Source organism: Acipenser ruthenus, chromosome 56 (genome assembly GCF_902713425.1).
Source record: "Acipenser ruthenus chromosome 56, fAciRut3.2 maternal haplotype, whole genome shotgun sequence".
Lineage (NCBI taxonomy): Eukaryota > Metazoa > Chordata > Actinopteri > Acipenseriformes > Acipenseridae > Acipenser > Acipenser ruthenus.
In genome coordinates this window covers 5,239,700-5,257,311 of record NC_081244.1, presented here as the reverse complement: position 1 = coordinate 5,257,311, position 17,612 = coordinate 5,239,700, and the positions used below count along the sequence as shown (strand labels likewise).

General features: G+C 39.9%; 2 protein-coding genes and 4 non-coding genes across 7 annotated transcripts in view; 1 reads left to right on the top strand and 5 right to left on the bottom strand.

Annotated features, from left to right (window-relative positions):
* Positions 1 to 670: 670 nt before the first annotated feature.
* On the bottom strand, positions 671 to 8,698 carry LOC117404330 (large ribosomal subunit protein uL16). The gene is made up of 6 exons (XM_034007176.3): positions 8,542 to 8,698; positions 7,097 to 7,155; positions 5,563 to 5,670; positions 4,320 to 4,458; positions 2,291 to 2,453; positions 671 to 890 (listed from the first exon to the last, which is right to left on the bottom strand). Exons 1-6 carry the CDS (start codon positions 8,562 to 8,564, stop codon positions 735 to 737), a joined length of 648 nt encoding a protein of 215 aa, XP_033863067.1. The 5' UTR covers positions 8,565 to 8,698; the 3' UTR covers positions 671 to 734.
* Positions 1,266 to 1,400, bottom strand: LOC117404391 (small nucleolar RNA SNORA70). Its single transcript, XR_004544648.1, has one exon. It is a non-coding gene; the product is annotated as a small nucleolar RNA SNORA70 (small nucleolar RNA).
* LOC117404394 (small nucleolar RNA SNORA70) lies at positions 3,059 to 3,194 on the bottom strand. Its single transcript, XR_004544651.2, has one exon. It is a non-coding gene; the product is annotated as a small nucleolar RNA SNORA70 (small nucleolar RNA).
* LOC117404395 (small nucleolar RNA SNORA70) lies at positions 4,762 to 4,896 on the bottom strand. The gene has a single exon (XR_004544652.1). It is a non-coding gene; the product is annotated as a small nucleolar RNA SNORA70 (small nucleolar RNA).
* LOC117404392 (small nucleolar RNA SNORA70) lies at positions 6,506 to 6,640 on the bottom strand. Its single transcript, XR_004544649.1, has one exon. It is a non-coding gene; the product is annotated as a small nucleolar RNA SNORA70 (small nucleolar RNA).
* Positions 8,699 to 14,624: 5,926 nt separating the features above from the next.
* Positions 14,625 to 17,612, top strand: part of LOC117404213 (probable serine/threonine-protein kinase kinX) — a 34,322-nt gene continuing 31,334 nt past the window's right edge. For both annotated transcript variants that reach the window (XM_059017434.1, XM_059017433.1), the window contains exons 1-2: positions 14,625 to 14,872; positions 15,339 to 15,392. In XM_059017434.1, coding sequence (XP_058873417.1) covers positions 15,347 to 15,392 — 46 coding nt within the window. In that variant the 5' untranslated portion in view covers positions 14,625 to 14,872; positions 15,339 to 15,346. The remainder of the gene's footprint in view (positions 14,873 to 15,338; positions 15,393 to 17,612) is intronic.

Sequence of the window (17,612 nt, the reverse complement as noted above, 5' to 3'; positions counted from 1 at the left end):
GCTAGGGGACAACAGCATGGTTTACAAACTCAGATTTCAGCAACCAAGTACAGAACCAGAGGTCATGTTTTAAAATATACAAGTTAACAACATCCAAGGTTTTTCAAAACTACATGTGAGACTTCTAGCAAATGGAAGTGCACACCTTGCAACAATCTGAGGTCTGGCGACTTCACAGTTTGTTTTTTTTTGAGCATTTTTATCTGGCATCTACTTGTTATTTTAATTTTCTTTATATAGTTACACTAACTTACATTTTGTTAGCCACACAAACGTGAAGTCTAAACTTAGTTCTGCAAATAGAGCCCTTCAGATGCTTTTTATGACACCTCAATATAAACAAAACTGTAGCCTAAAAATGTTAGTTCTTGGCGTTTTCCTCCCCACGATGTTAAAGCTCCATTATGAGTTGAGCTTCATTCAGTCTGATTACAGACAACTTGACTGTCCTCAAAACAAGGACGCAATAGTTTGTAGCAAAAACTATGCATTTAATTTTCTTTTAAGAAACCGATTTAGAAGAATGTATCAAAACACATACAGCTTTTTTTCAAAAGGTAAATTAATTTGGTACTGAATGGGATAAAAACCAACCCATGTTGATTGATCCTGAAGATCTGGAACTTGTTCTGGACACCGCAAAAAAAAACAAAAAAAAAAAGCAAGCGTGCATGTTGTATGTATTTTTATTGGTCTGTTTGCGGGACCGAACTGTCTCGCGTGTGCTGCTGTGTTTATGCAGCGTGGAGAGCGCGCCATCTGGACAGGGGTCCATGGTTAGGGATGTATTTCACCCCACAGCCATCGGAGATCAGCCGCTTCTCTTTCATCATCTCGTCGAACTCATCCACGTTGAATTTGGTGAAGCCGTACTTCTTGGAGATGTGGATCTGAGAGGAGGAGAAGGAGAGAGAGGCAGGTCGCTTAAACCGCTGAAGGCACACAAGGAAATTGAGCGGTTGTTCAAAACGGTTTCTTCTTAAAGTTTGAGAGCAACCTGTGCCACGAGGAGGAAACTGGTCATTTGGATGAGCACATCCAACCTGTCCGTACATTTTTAACCTTGTTTCTTTCGTGCACCTTTAAAAACAGGTTAAAGAGCTTTCTTGTAACCTCACTACAGCATGAAGTAACTTTTGAAATAAGAAACGCAGGCACTTGGGGTGCAACGCTTCATTGTGTATTGATGAATTGTGATGCTTTTACACGATACATCTTATAGTAATAAAAAAAAAGGCAACTTGAGGCCACTTACTAATGCTACAAAATGTCTCAATGGTCCCTTAGAGCGCCCAGCACAGTATAGCTGGGAACATACACAACCAGAGAGGTTACTGTCTGCAGCCATTGCACACCAGCACTCGACTGACACAGAGACTGGTCGGCTTAATTGGCTGCAAAACATCATAGAAATGTAATCCTGAACTATTACATCTACCAGCAGCACTGTGCGTGGAACACCTTGCATGAAGGGCTAGATATAAAACTAAAGACTTAAAGTTTAAAACTGCATTGGAAAATATTTCAGTATTTTACTAAACGTTTAACTGAAAAAACACAGTTTGTGGATTTTGCATTGTTTTTGTACGAGATACAAAATTAGCAGTTTTAAACCACTGAATGAATAGTGCATAAAAAAGTAACATTTGAAATAAAGTAAAATATGAAGACAACTTTACAAAGTGTCTTTAGATAATGTATGAAGGCGTAAATAGGAATTTACAAAAGCAGGGGTGTAACAATAGCAGGGGTGTAACAATACTTATGGCGATGCAGGACACACATGGTGTTTCTGATGGGCTATTTGTATAATGCCCTACAAAATAATTTATTAAAACTTATGACAATTAAACCAATATGTATTCACATTAAAACTACAAAACACTTATTCCTCACTCAAGAACCATTCAGTGAACTACAAACAAGCCATATTGTGCTTTTGGCCTGGTATCAATTTAAAAATGACAGCATGTTTCATTGTACTGTGACACTTTATAGCAGAGGTCTCCGGCCCTGGTCCTGGAGAGCTACAGGGTCTTGTTTTCAGGTCAGCCGATTGGCTGAAGCCAAGATTAACATTTGTTCCAGACTAAAATTAGCCAGTGATAAAACCTGCAGGATCGGGGCTCTCCAGAACCTGGGTCCGAGACCCCTGCTGTATACATACCTGTACTGCGACACATCACTTATTCAATCGACGCACAGTGAACTGCTACACCACGTACAAAAAGGCGGCTTACCAGCGTTTCCAGTGGCGTGCGTGTGTTTGTACTGGGCTGAGCGAACTCACCTTCTGGCGCCCAGGGAACTTGAACTTGGCACGCCGGAGAGCCTCGATGATGTGCTCCTTGTTCTGAGCCTTGGTGCGGACGGACATGATCACCTGACCGATGCGGACTCTGGCCACGGTGCCCAGGGGCTTCCCGAACGCACCTCGCATTCCCGTCTGGAGCCTGCAAGGGGAGACTCTCAGCAATCAGTGCACTCCTCTCAGGGGCAGCAGGACTGTTCAAGACGTGCACGACGATGTAGACACAGTAAACCGAGTCGGGGTGGAACGAAACCCTAATACGATACGGATCACCATCAGATGATGGTCCGGATGGGCTGCTTGTACAATGCGGTTCAGGGGACTTTGTCATTTCTGCCACCCCCTCCCATGCTTGTCTGAATTCATTCCTTCACCCCCAAAACAGAAGCAGGGGGGGTGTACTGCAAGGAATTTATCTGCAGGAGAGCAGAATGCCTTTAAAAAGTTTCAAAAAGTTAACACTAGGGGGTATTCCCCCTCTCAAAATAAGTTTGAGACCAAGGTGTGAAGATAGTGTACGTTACAGCGTTATCAATAATTATAACTTTATACACAACACCTACAGAAGGTTCTCAGAGAATTGCACAGTAGCCGAACAGTTAATAATTGTATAGTTTCAGATTCAGCCAAATGCAAGCTTCTGTATATAAAGGCTAGTATGAAGCAGTTTTAAAAGTCGATCAAACAAAGGGAAGTCCACTTTTTTTGGAAGATCCTAACAAAAAGTTATTAAATTATATTGTGAACAAATGTCTCAATGGTCCCTTAGAGCGCCCAGCACAGTACAGCTGGGAACATACACAACCAGAGAGGTTACTGTCTGCAGCCATTGCACACCAGCACTCGACTGGACACAGAGACTGGTCGGCTTAATTGGCTGCAGAATGTCCCATCAGGAGGGCAGCATTTATTTAAAATGTCATGGCACTTCATGATCTAAAAATAAAATCACGATTAAACATTAAAACAAAAGAAGCTGCCATTCAAAATTATCTATAAAATTATAGAAATGTTCCTAAATACTTAAAAAAAGTGAAATTGCAGAATTATTGCTTTGTTCATCTTTTTAAAGACATTCTACTTTAACCATCAGCGAATTAGCAAACAAAGTAAATAAGGACACGCGATACGTCCCCTTGTACTGACCACAGCGATCTTAAGCGGAAACATTTCTGATCTAAACGTTTGCTTCATTTGAAGTGCAAACTTTTTTTTTCTTTTTAACCCTTTGCGGTCCATTTATTAACTGCGCGTCAGGCACGCCAGGTCTAATTAATTTTCACACGCGCAGTTAATTTTATACGCGCTGTTTAAAAGTATTTTTTTTCACAGTCAAACGCGTTTAAATGGCCCTGCATATCAACAAAGCACACACTAGGCATCTCCAGCCCCGCCCCAGCCTTTTGTTTGCTATAGCGTTCAGCTGTGTAAGAAATAAATAATAATAATAATAATAATAATAATAGTCGTACATACCGATCGATCATCTCCGGATCACTCGTTTTATCACCAAACTCCTCAATAATGCGATCCAAGTCATTATTTTATTACTATAACATCTGAAAAAAGCTCTGCAAATGTCCATGATAGTCTCAGTGCGCTGACGCACTTAGCCAGCTTGTTTACTATGAACGCCCCGTTATCTGATACCTGATACCATGTATGACTATTCATGAAATACGCCTTTTTTTTTTTTTTTTTTTTTCCCCCCCCCGACTTGTCTCGGCTCCTGTCGCTACCACTCGGCAATTGAATGGTTTTCTCGGCTTTTTCCGGAGAAAAAACGACTAAACACCCGTTTATTGCGTTGCTATAATGATGTCGGACCCAGTCCGACAAAGGACCTGTGAGGAATAATTGCAATGTCGGACCCAGTCCGACAATGGACCGCAAAGGGTTAAGGAAATTTACACTTCAGAAATTGGAATTTTCATTGGGAACTGCACACACTACATGGCAGTAGGAAATCGTGAAATCTGCGATAACTGTGAAAAAGCTCCAGCCTCACCTATCGGCTCCGGCACAGGACAACATTTTGTTGATGCGAATGACGTGGAAAGGATGCAGCCTGACTCTGATGTGGAATCCATCTTTGCCGCAGGTCTTCACCATGTACTTATTGGCACAGATACGAGCCGCTTCCAGGGCTAAGAAATAAGAGATATTAGCGGCAGTTACTAACTCTGCAACACACACCTCGTACTGAAACTCTAGAATAGGGGTACGTCAACACGCAAGTCCAGGGATGGCAGCAAGACTCCTATTGCATAGCGGTTTCACCCACTCCAGGCTCTACGAATCTTGATTAGCTAGCAGGTATAGATAGCAAGCTCAGGTGCGTCTTAATAGTAAAACCAGGAAGTGTTATTTTCAAACCTCCAAGTCCATATCTTTGTGCCAACCATACCCTTAAAATGTGATCTATTAAAGACAGCTATTTAATGTGAAGAAAATGTCTCAATGGTCCCTTAGAGCGCCCAGCACAGTACAGCTGGGAACATACACAACCAGAGAGGTTACTGTCTGCAGCCATTGCACACCAGCACTCGACTGACACAGAGACTGGTCGGCTTAATTGGCTGCAAAACATCATAGAAGATGCAACCCTGAACCATTTCATGATGCTTAAAAAAAAAAAAAAAAAAAAAAAAAAAAATCAGTTCTAGAATTCTACTAGCAGGAACACAGGGTTAGATTGAAGGCTATAGATTTCAATGTTTAAAACTGCAAATGGGAAATTTCAGTATTTTGACTAAACGTTTAAACTGAACAGTGTGGATTTTGCATTTGTACAAGATACAAAATTGGCAGTTTCAAACCACTAACTAAATACTGCATGTAAAAGAGTTACATTAGAAATATACAAAAGTAAAATTGAACACGACAAGTCTTTGAGAGCTTGTACGAAGGTGTAACAATATAGTACACCCTCGCTATAACAGGCTTCATAACGAACCTGGCCCTTGGACCCCCAATATATTATTTATTTAGCAGACAACTTAACCCAAGGCGACTTACAGAGACTAGAGTGTGTGAACTATGCATCAGCTGCAGAGTCACTTACAACTACGTCTCACCCGAAAGACGGAGCACAAGGAGGTGAAGTGACTTGCTCAGGGTCACACAATGAGTCAGTGGCTGAGGTGGGATTTGAACCGGGGACCTCCTGGTTACAAGCCCTTTTCTTTAACCACTGGACCACTTGATTTATCAAAGTAGAAAAAAAAAAAAACTAAAACAGAGTGTCTCACCTTCAGAGGAGAGCTGCTCGCACTCATCAGAGACCATGTGGCCGCACAAGGGGAACTCATCCACCTTGGCCTTCTTCCTGCCCAGGTCGAAGATCCGGATCTTGGGGTCTGAAACACAGGTAGGGGGAACCCAGGGTCAGTTCATCTGCTGTTCATTTCACTTGTTTGACGTAAGAGTCTGTGGGGATTTCACAGATCATGTCATTTTGTATTTTAAAGCGTTCAGCACGTTGTAGGATAAGCAGCTTCAAAATAAGAAAAAATCTTTATCCTACTGTTAATCAACCTTGAAAATAACTGCATCGGATTTAACCCTTTCATGCACGGTGACAGAAAAAGCAATGGAAATATTTCAATGAATGTGTCCAAAACTCTTTTTTCTGCCATTTCATGCAATCACAGGGTTACTGGAAAAGCATTTTTTTTATTGCAACTTACTGCCCTGCATTATATATGGAATGTTTCGTGGAAATGAGTATTTCAATTTACATTTTCATCTATTTAGTGACTGATCAATAAAAGCAAAGAGTTTAGCTGCAGTGTGAGGGCGCAGCAGTCTAGGAGTCCTTTTTTTTATTAAAATGTTCCCATCATCAAAAAAGGTTAATTACAGAATTTACCAACGAGAGGTCGTTCAGCCAATCAGTGCTCACCTACTTCCAAGTCGCTGACTGAACTAAAAACTTTGTCAAGATGAACATGACTAGGTAACCAATTTCATACCCTCCCCACTTTGTGAAGTAGTAACCCTCTGTCCTATTTCATCTCCAACTGTCTCCTCTGGTCCTTGTTTCTGTGCTATGCTTAATTGATCAGGGTTAACTACATCAACTCCTTTCAAGAATCTAATTGAAGACACACACTTTGATTCTCAGGTCTCCAGCAAAAATGGCCAGTCATTAATTTGATGAAAATTAAATAGAATCTATTCGGTGCTTTGAACAAATGTCTCAATGGTCCCTTAGAGCGCCCAGCACGGTACAGCTGGGAACATACACAACCAGAGAGGTTACTGTCTGCAGCCATTGCACACCAGCACTCGACTGACACAGAGACTGGTCGGCTTAATTGGCTGCAAAGTTGAATGTAACATTTGAGGCAGAAAGGAGGTCACCTTGAAGCAGTTATGTAATCGGTTGGACTATAGCCACGGACCCTTTCAGCTGAGGGAACCCCAAGACACTTTTTCAGGAACAGCGGCTTGAAACCTGGTTCCAGGAGACCTCGTTTTGAGGTTGCTGTATCAACCCCCCTCAAGTCTCCCCTGGTGTGCTGCGCAGTGACCTGAAACCGAGTCTCCTGAAACCAAGTTCCAAACCACAAAGCACCTTCATGTTACCTCAGCTTTAGAATCAAGCTTGTCCAGGGACAAACTTCTTAAACAGTGATACAATTTTAATGTTATTTTAAGAAAAGTAATCCCAAATCCGTACTAAAAAAAATCAGGGTCTGTGAAGCCTGCTGTATATGAAATTAGCAAAAAAAGAGATTTGTCTAATTATATTAAGTTTGCAAAGGTAGAAAACTAACTTACCAGGTACACCCCTACAGAACCGAGACTTCGGGTAGGGCTTGTTTTTACAGTATCTGTAACTGAAAACAAAAAAAGTCATAAGAACATAATAAAGTTTACAAACGAGAGGAGGCTCCATTCGACCCATCTTGCTCGTTTGGTTGTTAGTAGCTTATTGATCCCAGAATCTCATCAAGCAGCTTCTTGAAGGATCCCAGGGTGTCAGCTTCAACAACATTACCTCATGTTTTAAACCAAGTCATACTTGGGAAACGGCATAAACCAACCTAAAATCAGGTTTTGTGTCGTTTGATAATGCGAGATCTCCCATTGTCTCCCAGAGCTTTGACACGGGTAAACACCAGCTCGACCAAGGATAAAAACGGGTCAATATTATTTCAGAGACTTCCCCACAAGAACACAATTCTATACCGAATGGTAGATGGAACATCAGCCGTCGTTAGCCTCATTTGAGGACAGGCTACTTTGTAAATTTTGGAGCACTTTTAAGTGGCATACAAAACTTATTTTAATTGTCTTAACTATTATGATAACCTATTATTCTTTTGTTAACCGCAAAAGTCTAAACGGAATGTATCAGATCACAAAACACAGCTTGTGTCCCGTTTTTGAAATAAATTAATGTGGTTCAAGCCAACTACATTAACACACGAGAAGTAAGAATAAATTTAACAACGTGTACACTGTGTGCGTGAACAGCCGGAAGCAGTAGACTTTACACCTTTAAATAACAGCGGATAAAACAAACGTGTTTCAAATTAATTTTATTTAGTACAGATTTCCTCTTACGTACAGCTACTAAACCCATTTATTTTACAAGTCTATGGCTTAAATTCGGGAACTAACTTTCGTATTCAACGCTACAGCGTGCAATCGGACCCGGTTATCCAAGTTATTATAAGATTGCATTAATTCTCTCACATGTACAAAATGTATGTCAATACACAGGGAAATTAATTTTTGAAGGAGTTTATTAATACTACCCCACATATATATATATATATATATATATATATATATATATATATATATATATATATATATATATATATAAATACTTTGTTAACCTTTCGATTTTTCCATTCTAACGTGTGTACACACAACATTTAAACGTCAACCTAAACATATACGTTGAAATTTCTGACTTTGTAAAAGATATTGATAAATTTGAATACAGGTATTGCGGTATATACGAAAAGGACACGAGTTGCCAGAGAAAGTCTCCCGTCTTTTCACGAAGATTTATTTCTCAAACCCAACACCTTTTTTAGTTAAAAGTGAAGTGCTTCAAACAGAATAATCCTTAATAAAAGGAACCGCTGCCCTAAAACTGCACTCCTGTTTCAAAAAGGCCGCACCGCATGCATGCAAATGGCGGTTTGTTCAGCCATTTTCAAGGCGGCTTTTCCCTTCAAACCCGCCTAACGCTGGACATTTTCACTCACCAACGAGCAGGTCGTCGGCCCATGGCTACAACCTGCAACGAAACACAAACAGGACACTTTAATAAGGCGAAATGCCACTTTCCCGAAACTTAAAATGAGTTTTTATTCGCTCTATTCGGCTATTTTCTGGGGAGCGACCAGCCAAGCGCTGCCAACCCGACTCACCTAATGGAGGAAAGAGAGCGAGGAGCGACGTCGCTGCGTCACTTACTACGACAGCGCGAATACGTCTGTTTAGATTCGTACGCGGTTTTTTAAATTCTTGGTCGCTTTTCAGAACACGTTTATAATTAAACATTTATTTTTACCGGCGATAATTGAAAATATTGCGTTTTTTAAAAAAAAAAACCCCAAAAGATGGTAATTAACGACTTCATCCGGTCCCGGTGATATCTGGGAATTGTAGTCTAATGACTCAATCAGAGCGATTGAGTCAGCCTGAACTTAACTATTTGGTCCTTAGTTCTGTAATATGGAAGGAATTGCAACGAACTGACAGCAGTGATGATAAAGACTGCAGACCGTTTCAATTGCACGAATTGAGCGACTCCAGGTAGCTTTCAGTTAGCGTTAACGGTTTTCTCAATTGCAACGAACACAACGTATCAGTTTTCTGCCCTCCTATACTCTAGAATCACTGGACTAAATACCTAAGACCTAGAGGACCGTAAATAAGGTATTTAGTCCAGTGATGCTTCAAGAGCCCTTATCCAGCACGTTTTATCAGTGTCTTTACATCACCAGTGACTAAAGATCTGAAACACCTGTTAATCTTGACTAACCAATAATTGTTTCAATTAAGTAACTGAGAGACTGGTTGAAGCGAAAACCAGCAGCCCCAGTAGCTCTCCAGGACCAGGGTTGGAGACTGGTTTAGACTAAAAGCTGTGCTGATTTGTTAACTCAGACAAATCGAAACTCCTGACGTGTATTTTCAAAGCTCTTAATATTAACAAAGCATTGCGCTAACATAGGAGGTTAATACACTGGGGCCAATCCAGTACAGTCTAACTGCAATTCAAATATAATTGTAGTACAGTCTAGTACTATACTAGAATTATATAGCCATATGAAATTGCAGTTACAATACAGAGATGGCAATAAGACTTCCATTGCATAGCAGTGTGATCTATTCCTGGTCTTACTATCAGATTAATACCACACTCCTGAGCTTGTTCCCTATACACTGAGGCTAAACAAGCATGTATTAAAACCTGGAATGGGTCAAACTGCTATGGAATATGAGCCTAATTTCCATCCCTAGGTGGATATGTTTTAACAAATACCTGGTTTTCTGTGTTTTCCACTAGAGGGGTTTCCAATCCTGGTCCTGAAAACGCCAGTATCTGGTTTTCATTCCAACTGAGTTCTCAATTACGTAATTGAACTATTCATTATCTCATTTAGACCTTTATAATTGTTTTCAGCTTTTAAATAGTTGGAGATTTCAAGTTAACTATACAATTTTATAAGGAACTTGACATTGGCAATTTTTTAGACCTGAAAAACCCTGTCCTGGAGGAAAATGGACTCTAAGTATACAACATATTGTACAATTAAACGCATAAGAAAACTACAATTTGTGTTTCTAGTTTTCTTTGAGCTTTATTGCGCTACCGGCTTTATATTTGAAACATTTTAATACTCCAATTTACTTGTATGATAAAAAGCAGAAGTGATTTTAATCAGATTCCCTGCAATTCATTTCAACGGCCACCAGATGGGAGTGTTTCATAAAAAATAGCACACGTCTAATGGCAAGCTGTAAATTCAGTTTGCACTCTTCTGAATGCTATATTGTGCAACTGGACTTTATATCTGGAGCAAACACCCAGGAACTCGAGAGTGGATGTCTTAATTCGACCTTTTTACTTGTTTTCAACTCTTAAACAGTTGCACAGTTCAAGTTAGCTATAACATTTTTTAGCAACTTGATCTCTGCAAGTGTTTAAGAGCTCAAAACAATTAAAAAGGTCTAATTAAGCAAATTTTCAATTCAATTAAGGGTCTAGTTAAGTAATTCAGTGCTCAGCTGGAATTAAAACCAGAAGACATTGGGGGTCCCCTGGACCAGGGTTGGGAAGCTATGATTTAGGGGACAAAGGCCAGCATTCTCGACTGTAATTAAACCTCCCACCAGGTTCTGCAGCAGCCAAGTCCTTTGTTTTAACTTTTAAAGTGTTCCAAAACACCCCCTGTAGTGTTTACAAGAAACACATGGCTTTACTTTTGCTGTTTCGATCCTTTTATTCACACATCATGGGTCGATCAACTAGGGAATTACTTTTTATTCTAGAATGTTTGCCAGGAACAGCTGAAATGAGTGGGGTATTGTGGGAACAAAAAAACCCCAGCAGTATTGCAATGGTGAGCATGATCTGGATACTCAGAAGAGAAATCCTCTTTCTCTTGGTGAACGCTCCTGAGTAAAAGTTGAGAAATGTTTCCTCCAGTTGCTTTACTTGAAAGGCAGCTGCTTGTATTAGAATGACAGATTCTATTAATAACAATAGACTTTCCGATGGGAATCTACTGACCATAGAGCCTGCTGGCCCCAAGAGATACTGCAGCTATCTTGCTGGTAATTGTGGGTTTTCAAACGATAAAACTGCAGCAGGATTTCCTTTCCTGGCAGCTGCAATGACACTGCCACTTCTGTTGTAGTTTGTGCGTGCTCTGGGTGTTTCATCGGTGATCTGAATGAGAGTGGAAAAAATCTCGCTCTGAGCCGTTCAGTTACTTAACGCACCCACTGTTTCAACCCACACCGGGCCTTGATGGCTATCCAGTTAGTTTACATCCCTTAAAGCGATCCTAGCTAGCTAAGTAACTCTTACAGGTGGTCTACGTCGATTCGTAATGCAAGTTTTGAAGGTGGAGTTTTGAAAGAAACACATGATATCAGCTCCTACACTTGGTTAAAGAAATCTCTGTTTGCAAGCCCTGCTTTCAGTTAGTGTTGCACTTGCTTGGACACCTGGAGGGTAACATTGTCCCTGCCCCTTCAGAAACTTCTTTAACCAATCAGCTGCTTCCCCTTTTGACTGACATGCTTTTAGCCAATAATGTGACCCAGAAGACACTGCTGAGGTCACCCAGGAAGTGCAAACAGATAACCAGAGAATAAGGCATAGAAACTAAGAACTTCCTTTATCCGTCAGTAGTACCAGATATGTTTAAAAACGAGACTATATGTGTGCTATAGCATGTGTCTATTTAAACTATCGAGACCAATTTAGCTAAGAGAAGAACAAAAACAGGTTAGATTAATGGAATTGTTAGCTACTAGCTAGTGATATTAATAAGGGAGGGCTTTATACTGAACTACAAATATATTGTAGGGCAGCAGTGTGGACTAGTGGTTAGGGCTCTGGACTCTTGACCACAGGGTTGTGGGTTCAATACCTGTGGGGGACACTGCTGCTGTACTCTTGAGCAAGGTACTTTACCTAGATTGCTCCAGTAAAAACCCAACTGTATAAATGGGTAATTGTATGTAAAAATAATGTGATATCTTGTAACAATTGTAAGTCGCCCTGGATAAGGGCGTCTGCTAAATAATAAATAATAATAACTATATTAACATAAAGTGAGCATATGGATTTGTCTTGTGTATTTTATTTAATATGTTTACTTGAATAAAGCAAGGTTTTAGTCTATCCAAAGCTCAATTAAGCTTGAATACAAATTATTCTCCCTGTCAGCAACCAGACAGTATAGGGAAGCAATCACAAAGGCAAGAGAGAGTCCAGCAAAGAGCAACCAGACTAATCCCAGCAGGGCTTAAAGGAATGAGCTACAAAGAGAGGCTGAAACAACTGAATCTATTCAGCCTGGAACAAACAATTAAGGGTGACTCGATTGACGTCTTTAAAATCTTAAAAAGACAGGACAGAAACCAGGAGCAGAGGACATCGCTGGGAAGTGGAGATAATCATTTCTCAGTTCAATTCATAATCAATATTATCACTCATGTAATAATGTAATAGTGTCCCGACCTTCATATTTATTTTTTATAAGGGTAAGTATTGAGCTGATAGTTTCAGTATGGTCTGTATGGTAACAGATGGCAGTTCTCAGTTTAACAGCACTGCTCCTGCCCAGTTTGCATTCCTTCCAGATCTGGGTTTCTGGAATAGGAGTTTAAATAAGGATATTTTTAGCCCATGGTTGGTTTTACAAAGCAAAGTATTAGAAGGATCTAAATATTTACAGCAGTTGATTTTGACTTAGAATAGTAAGGCACTTGAAATAACGTCTTCGTTTCCTTGGTGCTGTGTTACTACTGCATGATGTTTGCATCACACTTATTTCAATTACTCAAATACTATGTTATTTGTAGTTCTAGCCATCTGCCATAGACATGTGTAATGCAGGCTAGATCTGCTAAGTAGAGGAAAGAGCCAGCGCCATCTAGTGCACATTTATTTTTTAATCTGATCATCATCTTTAAACAACTTCTTCAGTACAGCACTGGCCAAAAGTTTTGCATCCCCCTATAGAATGAACTCCCTCAGCTTCATAGAGTCCAATGAAAGCTGCTGAATAATGTTCCCTTGTTAACATATTGAATTCCACCCCCTCTATATAGAATGAACTCCCTCAGCTTCATAGAGTCCAATGAAAGCTGCTGAATAATGTTCCCTTGTTAACATATTGAATCACACACCCTCTATATAGAATGAACTCCCTCAGCTTCATAGAGTCCAATGAAAGCTGCTGAATAATGTTCCCTTGTTAACATATTGAATCACACACCCTCTATATAGAATGAACTCTCTCAGCTTCATAGAGTCCAATGAAAGCTGCTGAATAATGTTCCCTTGTTAACATATTGAATTCCACCCCCTCTATATAGAATAAACTCATTCAGCTTCATAGAGTCCAATGAAAGCTGCTGAATAATGTTCCCTTGTTAACATATTGAATTACACACCCTCTATATAGAATGAACTCCCTCAGCTTCATAGAGTCCAATGAAAGCTGCTGAATAATGTTCCCTTGTTAACATATTGAATCACACACCCTCTATATAGAATGAACTCCCTCAGCTTCATAGAGTCCAATGAAAGCTGCTGAATAATGTTCCCTTGTTAACATATTGAATCACACAGTGCTTTGTAGTTTTCCAGATACTTAACGAAAAACTGACAATTGAAACATGTGACATTTCGAAATCTAACATGAAATGCTGGACTACTATTATGGCTTCCGGTAGGCTTTTGCGATATCATTTTGTAGTTTCTTTGATTACCTGATGTTAAATAAAAGATCTAAATTATGTTTATATAGTGACCAAAGAAGTATAGTGACTCAAATTAACTGGGAAACTCAATACTTAAAAAATTCAACTGAATGACAAAGATGAAGCAATAACAATATATAAAAACTCTGGTAAAGCAAAGCAGTTTACTGAATACTGAACTGCTGGATGAATAAAGAAGTGATTCAGTTATGCAGGCCACAAAGTTACAGAATTACATCAATCAGAGACAAACAATCAACCAGAAATGAAATAGCTTATCATCTTACAGCTCTGCAGAAATCAATTAGTTTAATAACTTACAGCTCTGGTCAAAAGTTCAAATCACTTAGAATTTTAGGATTGAGACATCATATATATATTATGCCATTTTTGGCAGTTTTTTGTTAAGTATATAGAAAACTCCAAAGCGGTGTGTAATTCAATATGTTAACGTTACATTATCAGATTAGTCATTTATGAAGCAAAATCTGTTAATTCTAAAGAGTAATGCTAAGTTTTTGACCAGAGCAGTAGAGCACCCAGTCTTTGGCCATGTCAACCTGTTAATACTAGAACCAGTTCCTCAGAAGTTAGTTGAGGGTTGGGTTATTTTAGTAGCAGTGCAAGGAAGAATGGAGAGGTTGTCTGCTCATCTGTGTGTCTTCGCTTTTTCAAACCGCTTTCCTTTTTACTATGCTTTTACTATGGGAAATTTCACTAAGAGAGTTGCTTTCTTCCAAAACAGCACAATCAGTATTTTAGCACAGGCGTCCCAGGTCACATGACCACCGCGGTATAGACGAGAGAGGGGAAACTAGCATAAACCACAGAACACTGCCTTAGCAACAGGTGGTGCAAAGGGGCCACTGTAATTGTTTGGAGGGTTTCGGAGATTCAAGAAAATAACAAGAACTGTTTTTTTTTAGAGACGTTTTCTGCCGAAAACGACATTCCGACCAACTTCGCCACTGGTTTGAAAGAGGCTTGTCTTTTTACCTGCTTCTCTTCAAGCGCTCCTGATCTGGATTTCCTGTTGCAGATTTGTTGTGCTTTTCGGAACTCCATCTTGAACAGCTCTCAAAACAGGTGCTGTATCTACTTGTATTCAATTGCAGTGAAAACTTGATATTAAGACCATCTTAAGAAGGGGTGGCCTTACTACTGATTGTCAAAAATAAATAATATAATGCCAGTGGAGATTTTAAATGTTCTTTGTTTAGCCTTTTTATTTAAGCCTTTTTCTTTCTTGGCCATTTTAACCATTTCAGATGTTATTTATTTTGTTACTAGCTACTGAAAAATGTAATCTGATTACAGTCACAAGTTACTAAAAAAAGTAATCCAATTACAGTAGTGGATTACATGTAAATATGTTACTCTCCAAGACTGACCTTTAAAGTTATGGATGAAATACTTACATTCTCATCGGAGGAGTGTCATGTGTAATTTAGATAAAGAAGCTTGGGTAAGGCTTTGATTTGAAATGGTCGTCATAAAAGTTCACAGCATTTTAGTGATACACTAATAATTCATTATTTCTTTAATCCAATAGGTTTAAGAATGGATAAAAATTTCGAAGACTTTCTGAAAGAAGCATTTACCACTGGTAATTATCATTCTTTCTTATTATCTGCGGGTTTGCTATGTGTCATTTAGTTATGGTACTCATAAAATGTGATATACTGGCTGCACTGGAGTAGAAGGAAGGTCATTTATCTTCATGCCTCAAGCCTGCCCTGGACTGGAGTGAGCACCCTTTCTCTTAGGGGGATGAGGGAGGGAGGGGGAGCAGTTCAGTCTCCAATGCCTCAAGCCTGCCCTGGACTGGAGGGAGCACCCTTTCTCTTAGGGGGGTGAGGGAGGGAGGGAGCTGTTCAGTTGTAGACTGCCGATGGTAAAAACAATGAGATAAGAGTTTAATAGGTTTACTGACTGGAAGGATTTATAAACCTATAAAACCAATCAAGGCCGTCACTTGTAAAGTAGTTATTTCAGACAGCGTTAAAAACCTTGTAAACCTGTTATATACATAACAAACAATATAAATAACAAGGTTTATTACATATATGAGCTCATAATTCTGACAATCATTATGCTTACTATCGCTAACACAGACAAGATGTTATACTCTGTGTATCAGAAGTGTGTTACTTACAACTCGTATAAGAAGTGTGAAGAAGAGTCTCCTTCAGCAACATGACTAGGTAACCCATTCCATCCCCCCACCACTCTCTGTATGAAGAAGTCTCCTTCAGCAACATGACTAGGTAACCCATTCCATCCCCTCATCACTCTCTGTGTGAAGAAGTGTCTCCTTCAACAACATGACTAGGTAACCCATTCCATCCCCTCACCACTCTCTGTGTGAAGAAGTGTCTCCTTCAACAACATGACTAGGTAACCCATTCCATCCCCTCCCCACTCTCTGTGTGAAGAAGAGTCTCCTTCAGCAACATGACTAGGTAACCCATTCCATCCCCTCATCACTCTCTGTGTGAAGAAGTGTCTCCTTCAGCAACATAACTAGGTAACCCATTCCATCCCCTCACCACTCTCTGTGTGAAGAAGTGTCTCCTTCAACAACATGACTAGGTAACCCATTCCATCCCCTCACCACTCTCTGTGTGAAGAAGTGTCTCCTTCAGCAACATAACTAGGTAACCCATTCCATCCCCTCACCACTCTCTGTGTGAAGAAGTGTCTCCTTCAACAACATGACTAGGTAACCCATTCCATCCCCTCACCACTCTCTGTATGAAGAAGTGTCTCCTTCAACAACATGACTAGGTAACCCATTCCATCCCCTCACCACTCTGTGTGAAGAAGCATTTCTTTCCCTGTGTCACAATCTCCACTTCATTTTCCAACTGTGTCCTCTGCTCCTGGTTTCTGAGCTGCGCTTACAGTATTGTCAATATACACTGTCTGGCCACTAAGTTCCTGCATGCAAATTTGGGTTGGACCATTGTTTGCCCTGAGCACAGCATTGATCACATGTATAAGGCATGCATTTGTGCATGAATGAGCATGTCTCACAATCCCCTGTTGGGCGAGTTATGCATGCCTTATACATGTGATCAACATCATTCGCTGCAAGGGAACAGGAAATGAATACAGGTAATTAAATACACCTGAATTAACAGGGGCTGAACTCAAAAGTGACTTCAGAAGTGGATCAAATATTCAGGTGTTGTTCCTGCAGGTTTCACCAGGGATTCATTAGGAATTTGCAGTCATTATTTTAAAGAGTTACCTTCTGAAGTAGGGTGGTCTAAAAACATACAGATATCATTTCTTACCAATTAGTAAACCTGGTAAACAGTAATCTCTGTGGAAACCACAACAGAATGATAGAAATAATAGATATCAAAAGGGCCAGAAAAAAAAATCATATAGTGTTTAATCCCATTCATCTTGATCTGGGATTATTGAAAGAGATGATCTTGTGTACGTCTGTAGCAGGCATCTTTGATGTAACACGGTGCTTTCCTGTGTTTCCAGTCTTGACACGCTTGTGGTTATACCGCTGTCTTTCTAAATATGAAATCCTTGCAGTGGCTTTGTTGCAACGAACCTGAAAAGGGCCTTCACTCGAAACTGAAAAGGCGAAAGCACAAAACCAGTAACAAGCAGGCAGATCACCCAAGAACTAAACAACATACTGTAGTGTAGAAATGTATGAGAACAACTCAGGATCTGTCAGTGATATCCTTTATGCATGAAAACCTCTCTAGGGTGTGGCGATCGCTACCTAACCAGGAGGTGACTGATGATATGGTTGCTAAAGAAAACACAGCCTGCAGCTTGTGAGTTTCCTGTCAGTTTC